The sequence below is a fragment of the Rhea pennata genome, chromosome 17 (assembly GCF_028389875.1).
Source record: "Rhea pennata isolate bPtePen1 chromosome 17, bPtePen1.pri, whole genome shotgun sequence".
NCBI classification, from domain to species: Eukaryota; Metazoa; Chordata; class Aves; order Rheiformes; family Rheidae; genus Rhea; species Rhea pennata.
Genome location: NC_084679.1, coordinates 15,164,582 through 15,191,146, shown reverse-complemented (window position 1 = coordinate 15,191,146; position 26,565 = coordinate 15,164,582). Strand labels below are relative to the sequence as shown.

Sequence of the window (26,565 nt, the reverse complement as noted above, 5' to 3'; positions counted from 1 at the left end):
AGAGAGAGGGGGAAGCCAGTGACCGCAGCCCAGTCAGGGAGGGGGGGAGGAAGAGAGAAAACAAGAGACACGTATCAATGCAGTTCCCATTCCCCGGGGCAGATGCTGCTCTGCTCTCACATGCTCTGGGGGTGCACGATGCAGGGCAGGATGGGACTAGACGCCGCTGCGCTCCAAGGCCATTCAGTGACACTCAGAGGGGGGGGCTCACAAGCACAGGCTGCAGGAGGGCAGGGCACAGGTGAGCAGCGTGGACAGGCGTGAGGTCCAGGGGGGGGAATGACAGAACAAGACAGAGGAGGGAGTGACGTGTTCTGGCGCGCCGGGTGGTTGAGGAGCAAATTCCAGAACGGAGTGGCACTCTATATAGCAAGTATATAGACCAGGCCAGCAGGGCAGGGCAGATCTGACCCTCCTGCCCAGCTCCGCTTGGAATTGCATGGCACAGCCCTGGTGCAGGAAGCTCGGGAGAAGATGCTCACAAGAGCTGGAGGAGGAGGAAGGATGAGAGGCCACCTGGCTTCCAGGCTGGAGGGATCGATGGCTCTCTCAGTCCACACACCAGTCCCAATTAAGGCAAAAAATATATTAACAGGATCGCCAAGGCCCAGGTACACGGCCCCTATTCCCGCTTGCTCCACTGAACAGCACCACAGCACCAAAGGAGCTGGCTGGAGCTCCCAGCTTGTGCCACCACACTGGGCACCAGCCTGCTGCCACACATTGGGGCAGGCAAGGCAGGGACTCCTCAGAAACCCACCTGGCCCTGCTCAGAGGCAGCAGCCAGCCAGGTGCTGGAGGGAAGGAGGAGTGGATGGGAGGAGAGACAGAAGGAAGGAGAGAGGGCCTGGCTTCCAGCCCTCCAGCTGGATGCACTCCCATCTCTCAGCACCCAGGAAAACCAGAAGCAAAAGGGAAGGGGAAAAGACTTGAGAAGCTGCGACGGTGTCTGAGCCCTTACAACCGTGAAGGAGGCACCCCTGCATGTACGAACCTGGCCCTCCATCCATCCCCCAGCTCTGTCAGGAGCTGTGATCCCATGCTCAATGCACTTGGAGAGTGCTACGCCCCCAGAGGGGGGTGGGAGGCCCAGCCTAGCCTCTGCATGCAGAAGTATGGGCTCAGAGGCTGCCTTGACTTTGGGTCTCTGCCCTGCAACCAGGTATCCCAGACCCATGCCCAACATCTCTACACCAGACTGGGCTGTACTGGCCTCTTGTGGCTCTGTACAAACAAGCACGGCTTTCCCCAGTGTCAGCCTCACCCAACCTCATTGCACAACACGGGGAAGCGATGCAGATGGGCCACTGAGCCTGGGACACAGCCAGCTTTCTCCGGGGCTGTGGCTCTTGCCCTGTGCCTGTGTTCTCCTCACCCAACCAGCGAGAAGAAGAGCTGTCCAGGCAAGGGACAAATCATGCTCACAGCCCATCTGATGGAGCACAAGAATTACGTACTCTGCAGAGGAGAAGGCCACCTCGAAGTTGTGACGGCGGTTCTGGGGCGTGAGCTGGCTATAGTCAAAAGCCTCAGGGAAGAAATTGTGGACCAAGGCACAGAAGGCCATGCCATCACTCCAGCTGGACGAGAAGTTCTGGATGTCCACATGCTGCGGGGCAAGAGAGTTATTCAAAAGGAGAGGGACTGACCCAGTCAAGCCAGGGATGGGGAGAGGAGGCAGTACCGACCTCATAGCCCCGGGTCTTGGCTCTACACCAGTCCAGCAACATCTGCTTGATGCTGTTGGCATTGGGAACGCCAAAGCTGGAGGAACGCTGCACAGCTGTGCGTGACACTGCAGGATTTGCAGGACTGTGGGGAAAAATACACAGCATTACCTACGTGGTGCTCAGTCCCACCCAGCCATCCTGCTGCAAGGCCTATCCTCACCTCCCACTTTCCTTCTGCAGCTTCTCGATCATGGCCTTGCGAGCCTGCGAGGCCGAAGTCTTGGGCAGGCTCTGAGCTTTCATCAGCTCCTTCTTCCTCTCAGCCTGGCGCCGCTCCAGCGCAGCCAGGCTGTTCTGTCTTGAGGCACTCTCATCTTCACGGTCAAAGATGCTGGAAGAGACACAGGCAAAACCTCAGTACTAACGGGGACATAGTCAGCCCAGACAAGGGCACTTGGACTTCTCAGCACCTTCCCATCCCTGGCCAAGGGTTTGTGTATCCCTGGTGGTTCAGAAACCTTCATGCTACCATGATAGAATGAGCACTGCTCAAGGGCCCCCAGCAGGCATGCACAGCTAACAGTGCTGCAGATTCCCCCGGGCTCACAGCCCGGAGTCCCAGCCAAAAGGGGACCCAAAGGCTTCTGCTGTGGGGATTGCTGGAGGAGCCAGCAACTGCTGGCGTTGGCAACACCCCTGTACAGAGCACCACAAGCTGGACAGAAAGGAAGAGGGCTTGTGAAACCAGACAGCAGACAAGGACTGCTACGCCTGTCCTCATACAGGGCTGCCATGGGGCTGCCACTCACCTGCCCATCTTCTTGGAAGAAGAGCTGTAGGATGATTTGGTTTGAACAAATGTACTGCTGCCATCTGCAAAGAGACAGCGAGAGAAAGAGGCATCAGGTACGAGCAGAGGGGGAAGGAGCAAGGCAGGCTGGACAGGCTCCACCACGTGCCCAAGGGCAGAGATGGCACTGAGACAGCAACGCCCTGGGGAAAGTGGTGATGCCCAGAGGATGCTGCAGAGAAAGGACAGCACAAGCTCTTACTGTCTTGTCTCTTCACATAACTCGACTCCGTGGTTGTCATACGGGAAGTCTTGGTGCCATCGTCTGCAGGGGGGAAAGACAAAGAGGGGTCAGTTAGCTCTAGGTGCCACCAGTACCCACAGAGACTGACTGCTGAGACGTGCATTGGCATCTGCGTAGTGACAAAGAAAATTCCTGGATGACCAGCAGGATGCATGGGCATAGCTGTGTCCAGGGGAGACACCAGGGTGTGAGACGGAGGGCGTATGCCAGCCCAGGCAGCAGCGATCAGGCAGAGCAAAGAAGAGGCCAGTGTGAAGGAGCAGAAAGGCAGAAGGGCCAGAGCAGCCTTCAGTCGCAGACAGCAACTCCCAGCTTGAGGCAGCCAGCAGGTCCAAGGGCTTGGAGACCAGAAGATGTAGGTGACAGGAGATTGTCCTGAGGAGCACACAAGGCCTGTGCCAGGATTGATGGGGGAGTAAGGATGAGGTGGGAAGGGGCCAGAGCAGATCCTTTAATGCTCAGGCCTCCAGACAAGCTGTGGGAGATCCAAGGAGACACCCACTATTTCCCGACACTGAAGGCCGGCAGAGGGAAAGCAGCTGGCCCACTAAACTGGGCCCTAAACCAACATCCTGCTGTCTCCACATTGCCTCCCAAGATACGCTGACCTTGTGTACCCACACCATTATCTCCCTCCACAAGGAGGGCAGTGGAAGGTGCTTAGGTCTTTGTGCTGGCCACTGCCTAGGCTTCTGCAAGGCCCTGTGCATGCCCCAGACTGGACTGATGCTGGAAATGCCAGGGCTCCCTGAAGACACTGCAGCCAGGCCAGGCCCAAGATAAGTGGACAGACAGTAGTAGAAACAGAGCTGATCTTTGGCAGGAGAGAGCCAAGGGAGCTCTCAGCACTTCCTCCTGAAGGGACGGTGGGCCTGCAGAGCTGAGCCAGCACGGCCTACGCTCTGCCAGCCCTGCCCTTACTAGACTGGACGAGACGCTCTGTTTTGGTGACTGTGCTGCGGGCCGAGCCGTCGGCCGACTGGGTGCTCTGCGTGGTGGTGGTCTCTGTGTTATGGCCTGCCCTCCCTGCTGTAGCCTGGTTCCTCATCTCCTGCAGCTGCTGGTTTCGCTCTTTCTCCCGCTGGTCTGCAAACACACACGGGAGATGGTGTCAGCAGCAAGACACAGGCTTCACTGGGCGACGGACACTTTCCCAGCCATCCTGGAAGGTCCTACCCGCTGTCAACAGTCCAGAACTGGCCTACAGGAAGAATGATGTCCTCAGCCTGGCAGAGCCAGGAGCGTAGCAGAGGACACAAGAAGCCCCTTCTTCTCCTTACCACTGCCAGGATGCACCTACTTGGGCACCCCTTTTGGCTCCACCTGCAACGCCTCTGTGACCAACAGCTCCACCACTGACGCCCTCCAGAGCTCCCAGGCTCTGTTCTTCCAGCCAGGGCAGCAGCTTCTGACCCTCCCTCCCTGCCCCATGTGGGGGCAGCTTCCCCAGCCACCAGCCCCGGTAGTAGGAGCAACTACCTCGCTTACGCTGGCGCAGCTCCCGCATGGCAGCACGGATCAATCGCCGCTCCTCAAAGTCCGTTGTCTGATCCAGCTGCAGAAAGAGATGGAGGTTAGCATCTCCCCCTGTCTTCTGGCCCCGATGAGGGCCTCCTCACCGCCAGCCTGCGCCCTTCCTACTACCCCTTGGGGATTGACCTGCTCCACACCCCACTCCACCCCTGAGGGAACACAATGGCAGGGGAAGTACCATCTTATCCAGAACATTCTCGTCCTCGATCCTGTTCAGCTCCTCAACGCTCAGCTTGCTCCTCTTCTCTGGCTCCCTCACTTGGACTTTTTCCATGCCATTGGGAAGTTCTGGTTCCAGCCTCGGTGCTTGGGGCTGCTCCACCAGCTCCGGCTCCATCTGCAATGACAGCACTGCATGGCTGAGCTCTCTTCAGCTCAAGATATATACGTCTGCTCTGGTTCTGGCTGCTGAAACATCCCTAAATGCTTCTCCCTACTGCCTGGGCAGACAGACTCTGCTCCAGGAGGAGGAGGAAAGCCACAATCAGCACCAGCCCAAAGGTCCCACACAACCCACTGCAGCCCGCCAGGATCCTACAGCAAGGCAGGGGGTGCCCAGGAGATCCAAGCTGGGTCATGCTGTGCCCACTCCCTTGTGGCAGGCAAGTTGCTGGCAAGGCCAGTGTGTACCACTGGTAGTGGCAAGGGATTTCCAGGGAATTAAGGGACTTAGCAGAAATAAGAGCTTGTGCAGAAGATCAAGAGCCTCTCATCTCTGCTCAGAAACTAGGCCAGCTCAGCCCCTCCAGGACCAAAGCCAGGGCACCAAGTCCCTTTCAGCACGACCCACAAGCAATGCGCCCCAGGCAGCTGGCCAGGCCCAGAATAGGACAACAAAGGGAAGGGACAAGAGGTGTCGAACGTGGGGCCAAGGCAGCCCCTCCACACACCTGGCTCCATCCCGCCTGCCCGCCAAGAGGTGCCGGGACCTGCTGTCGCGCCCTAAGCCAAAAGCCCTGAGCAGGGAGGAGCAGCGCCAGAGCCAGATGCCTCGGGGCGAGAGCACCCAGCAACGCCAGCGTCACCCGCCCCCGCCTGCGGCTCCTGCCGCTCCACCAAAACGCATCCTCGCGGGACCCTGGGCCTGGAGCCAGTGTAAGGGGAGCCAGAACAGCTGCCCCGCAGCCCGCTGCGGCCCCCGCACCGCCCCGGGCGGCACGCCAGCAATGCGAGGCAGGCAGGCGCCATTGGCTCCGAGTCCGGGCCAGGGGCCCTGCCTGGCATTAGCCTTCCCCAGCAACACAACAGCAATCGCTAGCTAATCCCTGCGACAGCGCATCTGCCTGGCCCCAGCCGCTGGCCCAGCGCCCGCCTGGTCCCAACCCTCAGCAAGGGTTTCTCCTTGCCCTCGCGGCTCTACGCCCTTGCTCAGCCCGGGGTGGGGGGCCTGGCCACCTCCGAAGGATCGCAGGCAGGAGCCGGCAGGGCTCGGGGGAGGCCCCACGTCTTGCAGAACTCTTAAGATACAGAGCGGGGACAGGCGAGGGCCGCTGCGTCCCGCTGCCGGGCCAGCCCCGCTGGAGAGGGCTGCCCGGCCCCTGCCTCGCTCTGCCCCTGCCCGGCCCCTGCCCGCACTCACAAAGCTGTTGCTCCTGGAGAGGTGCACAGACGACTGCCGGCGCGTGCTGGAGAAAGTGGGCGGATGGGCCACAGGGCTGCTGGGCTCCTCGGTGCCCTCAAAATGGGCACAAGGGTCCTGCGCCTCCAAAAAAAGCGTGCTGAGGTCCTTCTCCTCGGGCTCCTGCGGCCCCAGCCACAGGGCCAGCATGTCGAGCTGGCGGCCCAGGCGCGCCTGCTCTGCCCGCAGCACCAGGTGCTCTTCCTTCAGGTCGTGCAGGGTGCGGGCCAGGGGCTGCACTTGCCGCAGGGCCTCCTCCAGCTGGCCCTCCACAGCCTGCCGGAAGGCCTGCAGCTCCTGCCGGAGCTCCTCCAGCTCAGCCACCTTGGCCTGGGCCAGGCCGTGCAGGCTGACCCCAGGCATGGCGCTGGTGGGCTCCAGGGCTACGGGACGCAGGCGCCGCAATAAGCCCCTCTCAGCTGTCACCTGCCTTTTATAGGGGCTCCAAGGGCACCACCCTCCAGGGCTGGAGGCAGGACCATGCCCCGGCACGGCTCCGCATGCCGGCTCGGCTATTCTTATCGCCTGCGCTGGGGGTCCCACACGGGGGCACAGAGAGAGGCGCTGACACTTGGGAAGATTCCCGGGCCCCGTGAGACCGGGTGGCCCTGCAAGGGGGGGCTGTCACCAGGCTCTGCAGCCAGACAGAGCAGCACCGTGCAGCTCCATGCCGGGCAGAAACACCCAACTGCGGCTGCGGCGACTGGGAAAGCAAGGTCCTGCCTTAGCCCCCCAGTGCTCTCGGCTCCAGGCCGGCGGCGGGTGCCCCCAGCCCAAGCCATACCCCCCAAAAGGGGCTCCTGCGAGAGAAGAGCCCCGGCACCAGGGAACAGCAGACGGACACAGGCAGAGCCACACTCATGCAGGAGGCGGCTGCGCCGCCAGGATCTGTCCCCGAAACATTTTGCTGGTTGCCTCCAGACTCGCAGCCTCTCTGCAGAGCCCTGGGACCATCCTGCTGACCTCCTTGGCCCCTTCTCCCACTACCAAGGACATCGTCTCCTGTCCTGCGTCACCAATAAACCACAAACCTCTTTGGCCCCAGTCCAGCGTGAACGCAGGAGGGCCTTCGCCACCGGCTGTGACTCGGGGCAGGGGGTCCCGTGGGGGGCATCCACCTCCCCTTCCTGCTTGCAACCTGGGCAGATCAGGTCACCGCACTACAAGCGCCCATGCCACCTTGCCAGCACGCCAGGCAGACGGCGCACACAGAGGTGGTGACTGTCCCCCAACTCTGCAACCACCCGCAGGGCCCTAGGACGTCACGCCAGAGCCCAGCCCTGGCCGGGACAGCACCGACCCCTACCTGGTAGGGCTGACAGCACCTCTGCCACCTCCTCCTCCTCCTCCTCCTCCCTGCCCGTTCGGAGCACCCCCAGCAGCTGTGTCTCCTGCTGGGCAAGCAACGGGTCCTGAACCCCGCTACGGCCACGTGGCAGCGCTGCTAATGCCTTAATGGGAACTGACAGGCCGCTGGGGCCAAGCCTGCCTGAGCGCATTAGCGCGGAGAAGTTGCCCCTCCGCAGGCAGGGCAGAGCTGCCTGCCGGAGCTGTGCCCTTCCCCCAGCGCTGCCCAGGGCAGGCGGCGTTTGCAGCCGACCCCACCGAGCTCCGGGCAAGCCGGGCACTCCGCCTCGCCGGGCCACAACTGAAGAGCCCCCGCTTCTGCCAGCACCGCTGCGCGCACGAGCGCTTTGTATTACCCTAGATGGCCAAGGGCAGATAAAAGCGCTCAAAGAGCTGCCCATGCACGGCTGCCTCCCAGGCACCTGCGCGAGCCCTGCGGCCCCAGCACTCGGGGGGCTGCGGGCAGCTCTTCCCCCCTCAAAACGGAGCAGAGGGGTTTTTGCAGCCGTACCCAAGAACCCCGCAAATGGGCACCCGCCTGCCTCTCTCCTTTCGGCCTGAGGGCAAGGAAAAGCCAGGGCTCCAGCCCACGGCGCCCGCACTCGGGGCGCAGCATCCCCTGGGGCCAGAGGCCCGAAAGGAGCTTCCCAGCTGGCCAGCTCCCCGTCTTTACAGCCAAGGAAGGGAAAGCGCAGGGACGGATAGCCCTGTCCCCTGGCCTGTCCCTGATGGGTTTCTCTGAGCCGCTGCCACCCCGAGAGCGTCTAAAAACAGAGCCAGTGGGGAGGAAAGAGCCGCAAAAGGCTTCCAAGTCCAGCTGCGGGCACAGCGTGGTCCTCACAAGGCTCACGTGGCCCGGGACATGGTTCCACGTGCAGATCGCGGGGTTCCTCCGGCGGTGCACAAACATCAGCGTGAGGCACCGCTGGGCACTGCCTTAGGCACACGCTCACCTTGGTGACATTGCTGCTGCTGGGGATGGTGGTGATGTGGATGGGAGTGCTCCTCAGCCCCACGGTCAGCTCTGCAACAGGAGGAATCAACGGTCAGGGCCTGCTCCAGCCCTGCGGGCTCGGTCTCGTGCCCGCGCCTGGGAAAGACGCTGGCTCCCAGCGGGCTGGCTGCCTGCCACATGAATCCTGCCTCAGCAGCCCAGGAGCTGAGCTCTGGGACACAGAAGGGACTCTGGGGACAGCATACAGATTTGGAAGCTGCTTCATGAGGAGGGGATTTAGCCCCCCCTCGTCAGCCCCAGCCCTCCCTGTCCCAGAGGAAGGACACTTTCAGCTGAAGCCAAGACCACCCTGCATGAGAAACAGCCCCAGGAGAGGGCAGAGCCTCAACAGAGCAGCTCAGAAACATCCAGATCCAGGAAAGTCCAACCGTGAGCAGGCAAAGCTGGGACATGCATGCTGCACATCAGCAGGGACAGGATGGGACCGGACCACAGGGAAGCACGGATGTGCAGGGCGAGACGGGACGAGGCAGGTGTGTGGGGATGGGGCACGAATGTGGGGATGGGCAGGACCGCTGGGGTGGGGACGGGGTTTGGAGCCGGTGGCCTCGTGCTGAGCACAGAGGTGCACTGGGCAGGCTGGTGTTCTCTGCCAACGCGCGAGGGCTGCCAGGCAAAAACCTGCCCAGAGCCTGTGCTTCTTCTGGCACGAGGCGTTTGCCCACGTTCAGCCTCCTGACCACCAGCGTCCACATCCCATGGGCGCTCACCTGCCCACGTGTCCCATCGGCGCCCACCTCCCCGCTCCTGCCAGCTTGCCTGCTGGTTTCCACCTGCCCATTGGTGCCTACTTGTCCCGCCAGTGGTGACCACCGTCGGTACCGCCCTACCCATTGGTGTCTATCTGTCCCCACCAGTGCCCACCTGTCTGCCCACACGCTCCATCCCCAGGGTGAAGGCCAGCCCGCAAGCGCCCGGCTCCCTGACCAGCGCCTACTTCCCCGCCGTGGGCTACGTGCCGCAAGGTGCCCATCCGCCCCGCGGTGCCCTCCGCCCCATCGGTGCCCAAGCTTGCCGCGGTGCGCCCACCATCCCACCTGCCCGGCCGGTGCCCACCTGCCCGCTGGTTGCCGGGGGCCCCCACGACCCGGGTGCTGAGGGGCTGCACGCGCCCGTCCTTGATCTCGATGGTGAAGCAGGTCTTCATGGCGTCGTGGGCGCCGGCGGGGCGGGGGCCGGCGGGCGGCGGGGCCGGGCGCTGCTCTGCGCCCCCGCCGCTGCCCCGCGCGTTTTGAGCGGGGCCCGGCGGGGCCGCGCTCGGCCCCCGCTGCCATTGGCCGGGCGCGGCCCGCCCCGCGGCGCCGCCGCCCGCCCCCTCGGGGCCGCCCGCCGCCGCCCGCCGCCGCCCCGCGCTGCCCGCCGCGGCGCTCGGCGCCGGCGCTTCCGCGGTGAACCTGCGGGCGCGCTCCCGCACGGAGGCGGCGCGCTGCGGCGGCCCGTCGGGGCACGGCTCTGCCGGCGGAGAGGGGACGGGCGCGAGTGAGGCGCTGCGCCGAGGCGGCCGGGGCGCCCCCGCGGTGCACGCAGCCCTCCCGGGCGCCCCTGTCGCGGTGCTTGCGGGTGCCTTGCGGTGCATGCAGCCCCCCGCGGTTCCTGGCCAGGACGCTCCCGCGGTGCACGCAGCCCCCCCCCCCCCCCGCCCCGGGTGCCCCCGCGATGCACGCTGCCACTCGCCATACCCCTGAGGTGCACGCAGACCCCCCCCGCCCCGGGTGCCCCCGCGATGCACGCTGCCACTCGCCATACCCCTGAGGTGCACGCAGACCCCCCCCGCCCCGGGTGCCCCCGCGATGCATGCTGCCACTCGCCGTACCCCTGAGGTGCACGCAGACCCCCCCCCCGCCCCGGGTGCCCCCGCGATGCACGCTGCCACTCGCCGTACCCCTGAGGTGCACGCAGACCCCCTGCCCCGGGTGCCCCCACAATGCACACTGCCACTCGCCGTACCCCTGAGGTGCACGCAGCCCCGCTGCCCTGGGTGCCCCCGCGATGCACGCTGCCACTCGCGGTACCCCTGAGGTGCATGCAGACCCCCTGCCCCGGGTGCCCCCACAATGCACACTGCCACTCGCGGTACCCCTGAGGTGCACGCAGCCCCGCTGCCCTGGGTGCCCCCGCGATGCACGCTGCCACTCGCGGTACCCCTGAGGTGCACGCAGCCCCCCCTGCCTGGCCAGGGCATCCCCGTGCTGCACGCAGCCTCCCCGGGCGCCCCCACGGTGCACGCAGCCCCCCATGGTGCCCCTCCAGCGCCAGCAGCGCTTGCAGCCAGGCTCCCGGAGGGGCCCTGACTGCCAGCAGCACGTGTGGGTCATGCACAGGTGCGACAAGCCCATGGGGAGCAGAGGGAGCAGCAAACATTCCCTGTGCGGGCGGCCAGAGATCGGCCTCGCTCCAGCAGCGACATCCACCGCGTAGCGTCCTGCCACCGCCGTGGAGCTTCTCATCACCCCCGGCCTTTGCGGGGGACCCGCCGCCACCGAGAAGCGCAGCGAGAGCAGAGACAGCCACCCCCAGCGGAGGGACCTTACCTGCGCGGCCGGCCGGGCGCAGGGAGGAAGGCGCTTGCTCCCAGCGGTGAGTGTTCAGACGAGCTGGGGTCCCTGCTCCGCGCTGGGTGGGCGCTGCCGTTCGGGAAGAGACGGACCATTTTCATAGATAGGCAAAGCAATAAGCCGAAGGGAGCAGAGGGTCAGAGCAGCGCAGGGGAGCGTTGTCAACCATCCCACCACCGCCAAGCACAGCACCCTGAGATCTCTCCTGGGGTCACCTCACGCTTCCCAGATTGCGGCACCGACAACTGCCAGTGTCCATGGGCTGCCCTGCGCCCGGCACCCTGAGCAGCTCCTGGTCAGCAGAGGGTTTGGCTCTGCAGTGCCAAATCTGACAGCGCAGGGGGGAGCACCGGTGCACCAGCGCCCGGACCGGGCAGCGAGAGGGCACGCCATCACCGTGCGAAGGCCGGGAATGACCCATGCCACTGCCCACCGGCTGCCACCACAGCACCCAACGGTGCTGCAGCGCACGGAGGCCGAGTCTGCACCCAGCGGGCATCGGCTCCGGCTAGGAGCAGCACGACTGGCACCCAACAGGCTTGGCCTTTCCCCAGCAGCCAGGTCTTGGCCCGAGCCCCTCGGGTGATGGCAGGCCGCCGCTTTGCCCCCAGCACTCGTTCTGCCCTGAGGCTGTGCCATGCTCCAGCCCAGCCCAGAAGCTCCCTCGCTCCTGCCTTCCCATTTAGCCAGCAGTCCCGGCCCCTCTTAGCTTTCCCTGGGTTTCTTCAAGGGTGGGATGGCCATAGTGCTAGCGAGGGGCCCGCTTGCAAGGGTTGCTGCAGGTGGGACCCATGACTCTACGGGTGCCTGGGGCAGAGAACTTGTGCCAGGAGGAAATAAGACCAGGGACAGCAGAAAGGAAGGACTTTCCCAGAAGTGGCACAAGGGCATCTGTGGGGCAACATGATGCCTCAAGCCTGCCAAAAGCACCCAGGGACTGGAGAGGTGCTCAGCCCCCAGCCAGGCCAGCGAGCACAGCCCCAGGGGGGATGGGGCCAGAGCGGTGCTCAGCTCCCAGCCTTATTGGGATAAAGAATGTAAAAGGCCGGAGTTTGTTGCGTGCACAGATTCCCTTTCATGGCCCTGCAGCAGCCTGGCCAGTAGCTGGGTGACTTGTAAACAGCGCGCCTGGCACCCCACTCTGCCAGGACTGGGTGGCCAGGGCAGGCAGCGCGCTGGCCAGGGGAAGGCCAGGCAGGCAGCGAGGTCACTGGCCACGGAGGCCTTCGGCCTGACCCGACCCTGCCATCGCATTCCTCTCCGCAGTTGGGAAGTCTCTCTCATATCCGTGCGGATATAAGTCACGTCCCCAGGGCTCACAGCCTGCCCTTGCTCTGTTTACTCTGCCGGCGAAGCTCATCCCAAGCCGGAGCGGGGGGACGCAGGGACACGGAGCCGGCTCTGCCCAGCGCGCTCAGCGGCACGCTCCTTCCGGCTGCCCGCTCCTCAGCAGCGCAGCAGGAGCCAGCGCCGCTCGCCCACGGCACCGGCGGGTCACGGCGCTGCTGTGGGGAAGGCGCAGCATCGCCGCGAGCCTGCGGCGCTGCCCGTTGCTGGGATCAGCTAAGGATGCTGCTGCCTGGGCCGGGAGAGGGCTCCGGCCGAGCGCGCTGCGTGCTTCTCTGGGTCTGCCTTGCAAAGGGAGCTGCTGGGCCGCTCTTACCTGCTTGCTTCTCCACAGGAGGGTTTCCCATCTTCTCTGGCATCTGGCCCCTCACGCAGACAACAACCTGCGGGGAGGGAAGGGGACAGCGCGGTGAGCGGGAGGGAAGCAGCTGAACCTCGCTTTTCACCCAAGCAGGGTCAAAGCCTTCGGAGAGCGGCGAGCACCAGCCTTGCCAGGTGCCTGAGCAATCACGAGGCTGAGACGAGTCATCAAGCTACCTTCATTTGTGGCCACAGCTCAGTGGGACCTCCAGCCCCCCTACTGAGAGGGTCTGGGGCACACGGTCCTGGTGGTCCCACCAAGTCTAAGCCTCTAGAAATGCAGGTGTCTCTGTACCTGTCTGCCCTGGCTAATGGCAGAGGGCTGTCGCAGAAGAGCCTGCTCTACACGGCAGCTTTCCCCCACGCTGCGGGGTGTCTCCAGCTGCTCCGCTCCGGGCTCTCGCATGGCAGAGGGGCTGCCTGGGCTCTTTTCCTTCCAGGAAGCTTGATACCGCAACTCAGCCTGAGCAGCGAGCTCGGAGCATGGCTGGCCCTGCTCCAGCTCCTCAGTGCGCTCTTTGGGCTCCGGCTCGACGGCTGGACGGGGCTCTGGGGCCTGGTGCAGATCCAAGAGCACAAGGGTCCTAGAGGCTGCATCTACAGGAGAGAGAACAAGCTCCTTAGAGGGGAAGCCTCAAGCTGCTTGCGCATCATTCCCCTCGCAGTGCCCCCAGGCAGAAGGCTGGCTCCCCTGCCCCAGTCTCAGGCTCTTTAGCAGACTCCCCCCCAACCTTCTGCGTTCTCCTACCTCCAGGTAGGACACACTCCAGCCCTGACCGCAGCATCTTCTTGCACTCCCAGGCTCTGCTTCGTCCCCTTTGGGGGATTTGGGCAGGGTTTTGCCTACAGAAAGCAGGATTCACATCGACTCACCCTGGGCGTTGCTTTTTTCAGGTGTTCTCTGCTGCTCGCTGCATAGCTCCTGGGTCTCAGTCCGGATGTGCTCCTGCTCCACCACATTGCCTTGCTCATGGGCCTAGGAAGAGTGAGGAGTGAGAGCTAGGCCAGCCCCTCTGGCGTACCCCTCCCCACCACAAAGAATGACCAAGCAACTTCTTATGCAAGGTACGTTAGAAACACCATCTCCACCAGCCCGGTCGCTGGCCTGCACCCGCCACCAGGCCAGGGAGATGCTGCAGACTGTGGTGGCCTCTACCCAGGCACCCCAGGTTCTGGCCCAGGGCAGCAGGCAGGAGATACCTGTACATGCACCACAGTAAGCTGTAGGCTTCCAGACAACATGCAACATCAATCCCACACCCGGCATGGGAGTCCAGCAGCAGCAGAACCGCAGAAGGCTTGTGGGAGAGCAGGTATCCCAAAGCATTGCTGCCTCTCCTGCCTTTCCCTGACTGCGCTGCCCAGCACCAGCAGCCTGCTGCAGCACTGAACCATCTCAGATGGCACCAGGGCAGCCAGGTAGTGCTGGTAAGGCAAGGGACGGGGAGGCTGTATCTGCTGAAATGGGAGGACTAGACTCCATGCCTACCCTTTGCATCCTTGGGGCTCCAGTCACCCCTCGGTGCAGGGCTGAGATAGGAAATAGAGCACAGAGCCAGAAGCTGGTTCTTAACATCCCTCTGTGCCCTCTGCCACCTGCATGGCACACAGAGGCAGCTCATTTCCCAGCCTTGTCCAGCACTGATGCCAGAAGGTAGGTGGAAAAGACAGTCCCAGCCCAGTGACCTCTGTCCTGCCCTGCTTCCCAAGCCCCAGAGAGCCAGAAAGAGCTCCAGGATGCAGGGCAGCATCTAGCTCCAACCTACTCCATGGCTTCATATCAGCCTGGCCCTGCCTGTGTCACCCAGCAACTCTGGTCAGATGGGAGCAGTGAAGGTACCAGGTTCCCCCTGGGCTTCCTCTGCTGCCCTGCACTGCATCCCCATCACTCAGCCAACACAAAGAGCCTAGGATTACACGCTGTCGTCGGAGCAAAACCTAGGAAAGCTCCCCCCAAACCTGAGAGGGACATGCAGGTGACAGGGGCCCACACTGCCCAGTGCCTGAGGAGAGCCAGAGGCATCCTGGGCGCATTTGTCCCATCAGTTGGAGCAGGAGTCCTGGCTGAACTGGGCACAAATGGCATAACTGGGAGCAATGGCAGGTAAGCAGAAGCACAGGGGCTCAGAGCATCAGCGCAGAGCTAGGAAGGACTAACAGATCCCAGCAGGGAAGTAGCACAGCGTGAATCTCGGGAGCAGCACAAGCTCCAGCTGCTGACATGAATGATGTGGAGGTGGTGAGGGAATGGGCTTCCCTAGGAAGCGTACAGGGGAAAACAGTACTCAAATCTCCCCATTCCAGGATCCTTATTTTAGAGAAACAGCCCCAGGTTTTGGAGGAGCAGCTGGATAAGCTGGGACAGCTCCACTGGCTGCTCAGGAAATACCCCTGCATGGACAGGGCCTGTGCCAGCAGACCCTGATGGGGAAGGTGGAGGAGTGGTGAAGAGCTAAGTAGGGCCGCTTTTCCCTCCACAAGCCTTTTGCCATGGCCCTGGGGGAGGCAAAAGCTGAATGAATGTGAAAGTGCTGCGGGGTCCCACTCCTTCACACCCGGTCGTGGCTATAACCACTGCTTTCCAGCTGCTTCTCCCCTTCCCCAGCCTCTTCCCCGAATGGAGACCCTGTGCTGTGCTTCTGTGCGCAGGGACCTCGTATCATCACGAGAGCTATGCCCATGTGGCAGGAAACCATAGGCAGGAAAAGGGATGAGTGGGCTTTCACCCATTCCTGCCAGCCCTGGGCCCGACCTTCAGCCTGCTCCACTAGCTCATCCTCCCCTAGCCGTGCCCACCCAGAGAACCATCACCAAGCCCAGACCCCTTGAATGTGAGCAATGACAGCAAGCATGGTGAGAAGGAAGCAGGGCTCAGGTTTCTGCAAGATAACTGCTGGCAGCAGCCACCACCACCACCAGGATGAGCAGCAGTCAAAGCCTGGCACTGAGCAGCAGTCTTCCCCAAAGAATATGTCCCCTCCAGATCCACAGCGAGGAGGGATGCCCCACACTCCTCTCTGCTCATCAACCACCCAGCAGATACTGCTGCCCCCCTCTCCCAGCAAGCACATCCTGGCCAAAGTGGGCACGGACCCAGCCCAGCACTGCCAAGGCTGCATTCCCAAAATGGCTTCAGCAGGACCTGCAGAAAAGGCCACGGTGAAGCCCGTCCGGAGGCCACAGCCCAAACGGAGCACTGTCTCCAGCTGGTGCCCTGGGCCTTCCAGTAGGCAGGCCGGACACAGCCATGTTCTCGTGCTCCAGCCCTGGCTCATCACTGGCAGGGACACGCTGGCCCAGCCCAGTGCAGGACGGCTGGCCAACCCTGTCGGCTCCGGTCCTGGCTCACAGCTATCAGGGCACACTGGCATAGCAAAAGGTGCCAGCCGTGCTCCTGGCTCCAGCCCTAGCTCACCACTGATGAGGACACGTGGGAAGAGCCCAGAACTGGTGCCCAACTGTGCTTCCAGCTCCAGCCCCAGCTCATTGCTGATGGGGACATACCAGCACAGCCCAGCGCTGGGTGCCTGGCCATGTCCCTGGCTCCAGCCCTTCCTCATCAATGTGGACTCTTTCCACCCCCTTGTCCCAGCCCCAGCTGTACTGCCAAGGGCACCTGCCCCAGGCCCCAAGGCAGGTAAGTGACATCTGCACTGGGGGCAGCCTGTCCAAGGCAGGCCAGGACATGGAAAACAAGCAAAGGAGATGGAAAATCTGCAGCGATTCCCCCAGCATCAGAGTCCTCCACACTCACCACACAGCATTCAGCTTCGGTCAGCTCAGGCTCTTTAGCAGCCAGTGGTTCAGCATCACCCCTGTGACTACTCTCCATACTCCCAGCCAGGGCTGGTGGCTCATCATCATCCCTCCGGCTACTCTCCACACTCCCAGCCTCAGTCAGTGGCTCAGTGTCGCCTCTCTGGCTGCTCTCCATGTTCCTGCCCCGAGCTGGGAGCTCGGCATCATCTTTCTGGCTGCTCTCCCGACTTCTAGCCAGGGCTGGTTGTACACTGTCAGCCCTCTGACTGCTGTCTGTGCTGCCAGGTAGGGTTGGTGGCTCAGTGTCATCCCTCCGGCTGCTCTGCACATTCCCAGCCAGGGCTGCAGCTGGATGGAAGCAAATGAAGGCAGTTAGCAAGGAGCTGGCCGTGTGCCAGCATCTCTGGGGTAGCAGCAGCAGCTCAGCCTGCCCGGGATACGGGGACGGTGCCTCACCTTCGATTTCCTCAGCCCGCAGCTTGCGGATGGCAGCCCGGATCAGCTTGCGCTCCTCGTACTCGCTGGCCCCCCGCAGCTGCAGGGGGAGAGACCCAGGCGCGCCGCGCCGTGAGCATCCCCGTCCCGAGCGGCAGCCTCTCAAGCGTGCAAGAGCAGCACGGGAAGCCTCAACGGCACCAGACTTCTTGCGTTGTCCCCGCCTCGCAGGAGCTTTCCCTCTGGGCATGGGCCAGCCAAAGTCAGCCCGTGACCCAGCGGAGGTCACTTACCAGTTTTGTTAGCTCCTCCACATCTGTGATCGACTCGAGTTTCTGGGATAACGAGGCCAGGGCCTTCTGCTGTTCTTCCTCCAGCTGCTGGGACCTGTGCAGGGCCAAGGGCAGGAGAGAGGCTAGCTAGGGTTTGAGGTGGGTGCCTGGGAGCAGAGTCCCCTCACAGCTGCAAATCCCCCACTGGCAGCCCGGATAAATTCAAAGCCCCCACGCACAGAACCATCCTCATTCCAGGCTCTTCCCACCCTCACGCCCATCAACGTCTGCCCAAGCCGCAGCAGGGGACAAGGCATCAAAGCGACAGGGTGCAGCGGGTTCAGGGGACGCACCCGCACCCTGGCCTCCCGCGCCGTACTCACCGCAGCCAGTTCTCCTTGTTGTCCTGCCTGTGGCTGCCGCGCTCCGAGCGGAAGCGCTTGGACGCCAGCGCCTCCTCGTCCCGCTCCAGCTCCTGGCGCCGCAGCTCCCTGATGGCCGAGCGAATGCGGCGCCGCTCGGCAAGGTCCAGCGTTGCCTCCAGCTGGGGTGAAAAAAGAGCTGGGTCCGCAGCGCACGTCGCCGGCGCTCGGCCCCCGGTGCCACCCTCTGCCAGGATCGCCGGGCGCGCTGCCCGCCCACGCGCGCGCGGCACAACGGGGCCGTCTGTGCCCGCGGCCGTGCGGCGCCCGCCGCTCGGCACTGCCCTCGTCCCCCCGCCGCCCACGGCGCCAGCTGGGCGCTGCCACCGCCCACGGCCCCCAGCTCGGAGAGAGAAGGGAGCTGGACAACCCAGCTCCCCTGGGAACCAGCACCCAAGGCCACAGTGCCCGGGCTGGGGGGACCCCAGCACCCCATGCAGGAGGGTGCAAGCCCAAGGCCAGTCTTCTGCTGCCACGCTGGCCTCGTCTGCCTCATCTGGGCAGCACTAACAGGGAAGGCCGGCAGCTCTGGGAGCCCAAAGCCGCAAGCAGGATGTGTCCCAAAGCAACGTCCAACCCGCTGCGCGTGGAAGCACCCCTGCGCCACGAGGTGCCTGTGCTCCCATCGCTCCCCGAGAAGGTCACATCTCTGCGGCGTGCTGGCAGCACAGCGTCCGCGCTGCAAGACGAGAGCGCCGGTCCCGCGGGGCCACCGGACCGGGCTCTGACGGGAAACCCTTGCCTGCGCCAAGCACGGGGGCCAGGGCACTCGGGAGCGGGGCCAGGCACCCCCCCCCCCCAGCCGAGATCTCTCATTGCTGGTACAGAGGGGCTCTGCCTGCAAGGAAGCAGCCAGGAGAAGGCTCTGCCCCCGCTCCGCGGCACGCCAGAGCAGGGAGCCCCGATTCCAGCCCGAAGCTGGAGCCGGGCTCGCAAGCCGAGGTGAGGAGCAAGCCGGGGCAGGGCCCCAAACCAACCCAGAGAGCTCCTTGCCGCGGGCCAGCAGCGCGCACGAGCTCCCCGGGCATGGGCTCGGCTAGCAGAGCCATCACCCTTCCACGTCTCCTCCCTGCGCCGGCTTAGGAGGCACGGCCAGAGGGAGGGAATTATTTTCATCCAGGCCAAAGTAGAGCCCGCGGGGTTCAAGGGCAGAGCCGAAAGCGCCCCAGACCCGCTCTGATCCCGGCTCTCTGGCAACGGCAGCGGTTCAAAGCACGAGCGTTCCCACGCGCTTCCGAGCGGCCTTCCCTCCCAGCGCCCTCCCCCTGCCACACTGCCCCACGGCACAATTTGTATCGGACACGCTGCAGCTGGTTATCACATCCTGCAAAGCTTCAAGCATTTTCCTCCCAGACAGAAAAAGCCTGGGGGCTGCAGCCCAGGCCCAGAAAGGTCCTCTCGCGAAGGTGGGGGCTTTCCTCCGGAGATCGCGCCTCTGCCCGCCCGGGCAGAAGAGGGGGGAGGCAGCTGGGGAGGATCCAGGGCATCTCCGTTCCCAGGGAGGAAGCCAGGCTCTCCATTCGCGGGGGCCTCGCATTTCCCATCGGCGCCCCGCGCTGGGCTCGCCTGCCCAGGCTGCTGGCCCTTCCCCCGGGGAAGATCCTACAGGCAAGGGGCACCGGCTGCAAGGACAAGGACTGTGGGACCGGGACCTTCCCCTTGGGGGAAGTGACCCCCGAGACGGGGAGGAGCCGGAGGGAGCTCGTGCAAGCCGCTTCTCGGAGCTCTCTGCCGAGATAACACAAGGGAGCGTCGCAGATCCTTCGCCTTCGTCCTCTTCGCACCGCACACGTGCCCCGGCGGCAGCGCTGCCCCAAGCCCGCGCCGAGGGAAGGCGGGCGCCTCGCACGCAGGCCAGCCCGTCTCCTGCCGGCGCCCTGCACGGCAGAGGAGTGGGGCCCTAGAGCACACGGGCCAGCTTGGCTCAGCTCAGCACCCCACGGAGCTGCGGCAGCATCAGGCCGGCCAGCGGGGCCACAGTGCCTCCCAACAGCCCCCAAGGTGAGGCAGCAGCGGGAGGAAGGAGCTGGGCAGGTCCCCCAGGCCACAGCTCTGCGAGCCCTTAGCTTCTTGCCAAGGGGAGCTCCTGGCTCCGTAGTGTCCTCTGTGCAGCGTCCCCACCGGTCAGAGAGGGATAGGCTTCAAACTTCTGCCTTAGGGGAGCAAACGTGGTGGCCTCCAGCCTAGGTCAGACCAGGTCCTCTCCATGCCCCCAAGGACAGGGGAACAGTGCTCAGCACTGCAAGAAGGGCAGGTAGGACCCCACAAAATTAAGCTTAGCCTGAACCTAAGCTTGCCAAAACCATAGGAGCATCAGCAGGACACCTGAAATCACAGTCTGCTGCTCGCCCACATGGCACTGGGCTGGGAGAAGCCTCCTGTGCCCATGACCCGCAGCAGGAAAGGCTCCATGGCCAGCCTGTCCTGCCCAATCGCACGGGAAGCCCTGCTCCAGCACGCACAGGGTGGGAACAAGGGTTTTGGGGGAAGTGACGGACCCTGGTGCAGATCAAGCCCAAGAGGAAGAGTTGGGAAGAGCTGCCAGCCAAAAAAACAGACACTGACAGTCTCTCTCAACAGCCTGCGTTCACCCAGGCCCTGGCGGACCTGGGACAGGGTGTTTGCAGGAGGAGGGAGAGGAACAATGTTAAGTCAAGCTCTCCTGCAGCTGTGCAAGAAGGGCATTACAGACAGACAAACACTCTTCTGCCACACGCTGGGGGCCTGAGACCTTGACAGTTTGCTAAACAAGCTGCTGATTGCATGCTCCAGCACGGAGGTCTCTGCAGGTGATGGGTCATATATTTCACGGACACATGATGCAGAGGCAGCAGCACAGCATGCAAGAGGATGCAAGGAGTGCCGAGGAGGTCGAGGTGCCCATGCCCTTGTATCTTGGAGCAGACCCTCATGCGCTTGTGAGACACCTACTCTCCAGCTCTTTAGCCTCATAGTTCTAGCTGTGGCCTAGCATCACTGTTCTAGGAGCAGCCCCAGTTTCTCATGGGGGCAAACCCCAGTTAGGTACTGGTGAAAAACACAAAAAAAAACAGGCAGAAATATCCTGACTCCAGTATCTCAGCTGCTGCTCGAAAGCATGAGGCCGGAAGTGAATTCAGTCTTAGATAGGAGGAAGAGAAGGAAAACAACCAGGCAGACACCCTGCCTGGGGGGCTCTAGGTAGGATCTGATCTGCATTTGGGTCACGGGGTGCTTAGAAAGCCTTTCCTCTGCAGGAGAAACTGCGGCAGAGCAGGAGAAAAAGCCTCATCCCAAGCCCACGTCAGCACAGAGGCAGGACAAGGAAAACAAATGGCTTTGAAGGCTCTGTGGCCAGCAGCAAAGGGGAAACGTGCCGGAAACCACAGCTGGAGCTGGGAGGTGGAAAGGGGCTGAAGGGCCCAACCCAGCCTACAGCTGAGTGCCAGGAGCTCCGGACACGCCAGGGCCCCATGGGCCCTGCCCAGGCAGCAGCAAATTAATGGTTGCAAGCGAATGCCTGCCGAGTCACACGCACAAAGTGGCTTTGTGAAAAGGGTGCTGGCAAGCCACCCATGGGCTGCTTTCCCAGTGATGCCTGAGCCCAGCAGCTTTCAAAGCCTTGCTCACGCCTGTCCGGCCCGTGGCATCTCCTCCCGGACAGTTGTAATTAGCCCTGTACCCACCCAGCTCCTGACAGAGGCAGAGCCCAGGCAAGGGTGGTGAAAGGCTGGAGCCTGGCCACAGGGAAACTCTGCTCTGGGGTAGGAGCCAGACACATTCACGAAGCGGCCGTCAGTCCTCGAAGGAGCTACCTGCCAGTAAAGTGTCTCCTACAGCCGACCACTTTGCTGTTGCCTTTGGGAGAAGCTACGGAGAACACAGCTGCTGCCTTGAGCAAACAAACAGAGAGGACAGCTGGGGCCAGGGGACGTGACGGGGATGCGACAGCTCTTTGGGGCTGCTGAGAGGCTGGACAGGCCAAGCCTTCCCCAAAGAGCGCTGGGGCGTAAGAAGAAGGGACCTCAGGCCTGTGACCTTCCTAGCTCCAGGTCTGCCCTAGACCTGCCTGTGCTTGCAAGGGTATTTGTCTCCTGCCTCTCAAACTAGCTGTCCTGAAATCCAGGGAGGCTGAGAACGGGGAGCACCCCCCGGTCCGGGGCCACCAGCCGACGGCCCCGAGCTCAGTGCAGCTCCACGCACCCACGTATCCCCACTCTTTACAGACATGCAGCCAAGAACTGTCCCTGCAACAGCAGCCACCCCACCGCTCCCTCCCTGGTCAAGCACTTGCTCTGAGCTCCTCCAAGCCCAGAGCATCTTTTGGGCTGCACAAGTTCATCCTGACCAGCTTGCCCTGGCTGGGAAGCAGGCGGCCTGGCCGGCCGCCCCCAGGTCACAGTGAGATGCAGCGCATCCACGTCGGCGAGACGCCACGGAAAGGCACGACGGTTCACCAGAGGCAGGCGCGCGGCGGGGGCGGCCGGCCCGGCTCGCCCAGGCGGACCCAGGGCTGCTCCCAGCCAGGCCTGTTCGTCCCCCGCACGGCAGCCCTCCTGGCAAGCATGCAGGGCAGTCAGGGAGGCTGCGGGCACCTCCTTGCATCCTCAAACCCTTCCTCTTCCAGAAGCCCCCAGGGCCACCATACATTGCTGCAGAGATCCCGCTAGCTAGGAGGGAGGAGAACAGGACAGGACAGGAGCTGAGGATTAGGGAGAGCAAAGGAGCAGGGAGGAAGTGGTGGGAGAGGCAGGCAGTTTTCCCTTATATGGGCTAATCCTCTTCCAGCTGAGTGGAGCCAAAAGCCAGCACCAAAAAAAAAGGGAAAAAAAAGAAAAAAGAAATAAATAAATCCCTTCCCCGCCTCATGTCATTTCAGAGCAGGCTTTTCCCAGCCAGCTCCACATGGATGTGGAGAGACCACAGCCACGAGCAGCCCCTCAGGAGCTGGGTGGAAGCAGGGCAGGAGGAAGACCAACAGCAGTGGCAGAGGGGCTAATGCCAACCACCAAGGACCCCACAGCCAGGAGATGGAAGAGAGAGGTCACAGTGCTGGCAGCCAGGGAGGGAGGGATGGCTCCACGGCCTGCAGTGGGACGGAGAGAACCACCCTCCTTGGACCCCTCCAGCTGCTTGCTTCTCCAACAGCACAGCTTGTAGCTCCAGGAGCCCCTGACTCTGCCTCTACGGCAGGAGAATCGCAGGGTACCCGGGGCAGCCTCCATCCTGAGCACTTGTGTGCCCAGGGAACAGCAAGCGCACACGTGCCAAGCCTGCTATCGAAGGAACACACCACCCCCAAGCAAGGCACCCACGGGGATGCAAAGCCACAGTGGGCTGAAAGAAGAAAGCTTCAGGAAAAAGCATTGCTCGCTGCTGGGGTAAGATCCATCTCACTAGGTGAGCCAGAGACCCAGCTGCATCAGAGACCTGGCTACCCATCCCACCAGCCCAGTCTGGAGCTCCAAGTCAGCCCGGAGGCCTCAGCCAGCGTCAGGTAGGAAGCAGCAGAGCCGAAGCACAGCCAGGATGGGGAAAATGTTTCCAAACATATCTCACCGGCTGAGACAGAGCCCTGCTTACCCTACAGTAGTGGCCCTTACGCAGGTCTGAGCTCTTGCACCCACCTCGGAGACCTCCTCTGCTCCCCACACTGTTGCCCTACGTAACCGTGAAGGAAGGGACTCTGCCCTGGCGACGCAGGAAGGGTCCTTGTCCCGACAGCAAGGGCCAAGCGTCTGACTGCTCACTTCCCTTATCCCTCCAGGGACTGCCACCTCTCCTCCTGCACATCCCATGCCACCACCAAGCTCCACCTTCGCTTCTCACACCACCGGGGTGCTCATCCTTGGCCTTTCCCTAGTCCTCCCCACTCCGGGTCCCCAAGCACACTCAGAACAGGGTCTCCCAATTGGATTCGGCTTTGCCCAGCCACAGGACTCCTTACGGACAAGCTGGACAAATGTTTGCTGCCCCAAGCCATGTTGCCAGCCCAAACCACCCATTCTCATCTCTCTAGCACCCCCCTTTGGTTTCTGCTTCACCCCAAGGAGACTGCTGGGCTCCTCAGTCCAAGCACAACCTTCTCAGCGTAGGAACAGCACGCAGGTAGCTGTGACTGCCACCTCGCAGGCCCTGCCCACAGGGACGCAGCGGGCTGCGACAGCGTGTCAGCTCTGGTATGGAGGGCACACGCAAGTCTCTGAGAATCACAGCAGGAGCGATCTCAGCACAGCAGGGCTCAGGGATCACCACGGGCTCGGCATTGCATGCTACCCCTCAACCTGGGACAACAGCATCCCCCTCTCCAAAGCCCTTGGGCTCCCCTTTTCCTCTCCTGTGCTCTCGCCGAGGTGAGTACAGGCGACAGGTCTGCAAGCCATCACCCGGAGCAGCACAAGGATCGGCTCTTAGGAGGCTCTGGCAGAAAGGCAGCACAGCCCACGCGCCGGCCCCCCGCCCGCCGTGGCGTGCCGCTGCCCGCTCCCACCAGGGTCACGGCACCCCGACTCTTTCCTGTTCCTAACAGACGTTCTTTCCAAGCTGACTCAGCTTCCTGCCGTTAACCATTCCCCAGCGTCATTCCAGCGCCTGCTGCTGTTTACAACCAGCTCAGCCTCCGGGGCACCCAAGCAAAACCCTCCGACCGGGGACCCGTCGTACACAGGAGGAGAGGGCTAGCTTTGGGGGAAGGTGAGCTATCGGGGAGGCGGCAGGCCAGCCCCAAGCAGCGCCACGCTCTGCTGGGGTGCTCAGCTCGGGCTCCAAAGAGGATGTGTTCGTCCCGCAGCGCGATGGCTCTGCTGCCAGAACTTTGCAGCTTCCCGACGCTCAGCCCTGGCTTGGCAGGTTAGAGCCCAACACCCAGGCTCCCACTCAGGCCACGCAAGTGCCAGTTCCCCACGAGCCCATCCAGTCCGGGGAGTCACAGGGCTAGGATGCAGCTCCAGCATCGTCTTCAGGGGAACTTAAAACAAGCGGGTAAGCAATTCTGCTGAATCCACCAGACACGCTGTGGAAAGTTATTCCAGCCGCTGCCTAGCAGGGTCCCAGACTTAACGCCTGGCGACGCAGGGCACAGCATCGGCGGCAGGAAGCAGGTGGTGGAGACCGGGGAGGGTTCAGCTCCTGAAGCTAAGCCAACCCTGGGCCAGGAGGAAGCAGAAACCTGAGCTAAACAACACAAGGCAGATGGGAAGCAGCAGCATCCCCACCTGGCAATGGGAGAGGACTGAGCAGGTAATGGAGCAGGCAGCAGGAAACGTCTCAGGCAGCAGGAAATGACTCGGGCAGGAGCAGCCAGCCTAGGAAACGGAGCCAACTGACAGATGCTACGGCCTGAGCACGGGGCCAACAGTCCCAGTGTCGCAAAAGGAGGTGACCCGGGGACTCCGCAGGCCAGCGACGGGCTGGGAAGGTTGCTTGTGCGAGCGCCCACACGCGCCCGGGCAACCTCGCCGGCACACGCCAGCGGTGGGGAGGGTCCGACCCCTCCCGATCTTGCGGTCTGGGACCAAAGACCCCCCCCCAACCGGGGAGGCAGTACAGCAGGAGCGGTCCCGGCGAGCGACCCCCCCCCTCCCCGCGCTCCGGAGGCTCCGAGAGCAGCGGGGCAGCGAGGCCGGAGCAGCAGCTCCGCCGCCCGAAAGCCGCTCGCCGCCGCTCGGCCCCCGGCGCCTCCCGGCGGCCCCGCGCCCCGGGCCCGCCACGCTGGCGGGGCGCGCAGCCGCCCTGCCCGGGCCAGCCCGTCGGGCCGCGGGCGGCCCCGCCGCCGCCGCCACTCACCAGCTTCCTGAGCGCTGCCTCGTCCATGCCGAGCAGGTTTTCCTGGGACATCTCGCGCTCGACGGGCGGCCCCGCGGCGCCGCGGCCGCGAGGTGCGGGCGCCGCCGCCCCCGGGAGGCTCGGCGGCGGGCGAGGCAACAAAGAGCGCCCGGCACCGGCACCGCGACTCGGGACCCGCGTCCCGCGCCGCGCCGCGCCGCGCTCCGCCGCGCTCCGCTCCGCCGCGCCCGCCGACCGGGCCGGCCCCGCCGCTCTCCCGCTCCCGCCGCCGCCGCCGCCGCCGCGCGGGCCGCAGGCTCCGTCCCGCGCGCCGCGCCGCCCACGCGCCCGCCGCCGCCATTGGCTCGCCGCGCCGCGCGGGGCCGCCCCGGCCCCGCCCCCTCCGCCCCCAGGCCCCGCCCCCGGCCCCGCCCCGCCGCGGCTTCCCCGAGGGGGCGGCTGCCAGCGCTGCGGGCCCGGCCGCTGCCCGGGGCTGGGGGGGGGGGCTCTGGCGGGAGAGCGGCGGGGCCGGGGGGCCGACGGGGCGGGCAGCGGGGGCCGGGGGGCCGCGGGGCTGAGCACCGGAGGCTGCAGGGCCGAGGGGGCGGGCAGGGGCCGAGCCCCGGCACCCGTGCCGCCCGGGCTGGTGCCCCAGCGCGGGGCTCGGCCCGGCCCCAGCTCCCCTCTGAGGTGGATCCTGGCCCCGTGGCCCTGTCCGGTGCCCCTGTGAATTCCCCGTTGCCTTGCTCGAGGGGGCACGGTGGGGACAGTCCCGTGCAGTGCCCAGGCAGACATGCTCAGGCGAGAAGCGGCAGTCCCGCTCCTCATCAGTAAGCGGCCAGCCCGGATCCCCCCCAAGACCGGGGGGGGGGGCACAATTCTGCCCGGGGCCCTTCTCGCTGCACACCTGGAGCAGGGCAGCCCGAGATTGGGGTGCTGAGCAGGATGTGCAAGTCCCAGAGCGTGTGACAAGACCTGGGAGCCTTGCCCCAAACCCAAGGTGTCGGGTGGCAGTGCCAGGTGGAGAGCCGGACGCGGGGAGGGCGCGGGAGCCAGGAGAGCTCAGCTGTGCCCCAACATGAAGCTCCCGGTGGGCGCTGGGACCTGTCCTGTCCCCGACGCTCGCCAGGGCCCGCCCGGCTCTGTGGCATGTGCCTGTGCTCAGGGGAAAAGTTTGTTTGTTTAAAAGGAAACAGTTTCATTTGGAATTAGAAACGAATGGGATACATCATGGAAATATTTCTGTCCCACTCAGCCTTTTGTGACAGCTTTTTGCAAAACCCCAAATTTGGGTGTAAATCCGCACGTAGAGTGTCCCTCCGGGCTGCAGCTCTTAACCCTTCGCTGCTGCCTGCGGAGGTGGCGGGTGTAGCGGAGGCCTCGTGTCGGTGGGGG

At 63.9% G+C, this 26,565-nt stretch overlaps 1 protein-coding gene across 3 annotated transcripts in view; it reads right to left on the bottom strand.

Moving 5' to 3' along the window:
* The window catches only part of SMTN (smoothelin), a 29,242-nt gene extending 3,915 nt beyond the window's left edge, over positions 1 to 25,327 (bottom strand). For 2 of the 3 annotated variants that reach the window (XM_062589726.1, XM_062589727.1), the window contains exons 1-19: positions 25,192 to 25,327; positions 17,389 to 17,549; positions 17,027 to 17,120; positions 16,755 to 16,833; positions 16,294 to 16,646; positions 13,413 to 13,515; positions 12,835 to 13,136; positions 12,496 to 12,562; positions 10,809 to 10,901; positions 9,334 to 9,729; positions 8,216 to 8,286; positions 4,476 to 4,634; positions 4,244 to 4,319; positions 3,686 to 3,850; positions 2,723 to 2,785; positions 2,480 to 2,543; positions 1,891 to 2,061; positions 1,689 to 1,812; positions 1,458 to 1,609 (exon numbers count right to left, since the gene is read on the bottom strand). In XM_062589726.1, the coding sequence (XP_062445710.1) occupies positions 1,458 to 1,609; positions 1,689 to 1,812; positions 1,891 to 2,061; positions 2,480 to 2,543; positions 2,723 to 2,785; positions 3,686 to 3,850; positions 4,244 to 4,319; positions 4,476 to 4,634; positions 8,216 to 8,286; positions 9,334 to 9,729; positions 10,809 to 10,901; positions 12,496 to 12,562; positions 12,835 to 13,136; positions 13,413 to 13,515; positions 16,294 to 16,646; positions 16,755 to 16,833; positions 17,027 to 17,120; positions 17,389 to 17,549; positions 25,192 to 25,242 (2,744 nt within the window). In that variant the 5' untranslated portion in view covers positions 25,243 to 25,327. The remainder of the gene's footprint in view (positions 1 to 1,457; positions 1,610 to 1,688; positions 1,813 to 1,890; positions 2,062 to 2,479; positions 2,544 to 2,722; positions 2,786 to 3,685; positions 3,851 to 4,243; positions 4,320 to 4,475; positions 4,635 to 8,215; positions 8,287 to 9,333; positions 9,730 to 10,808; positions 10,902 to 12,495; positions 12,563 to 12,834; positions 13,137 to 13,412; positions 13,516 to 16,293; positions 16,647 to 16,754; positions 16,834 to 17,026; positions 17,121 to 17,388; positions 17,550 to 25,191) is intronic. The other variant, XM_062589728.1, reaches the window with a different exon arrangement.
* Between the last annotated feature and the right edge of the window lie 1,238 nt (positions 25,328 to 26,565).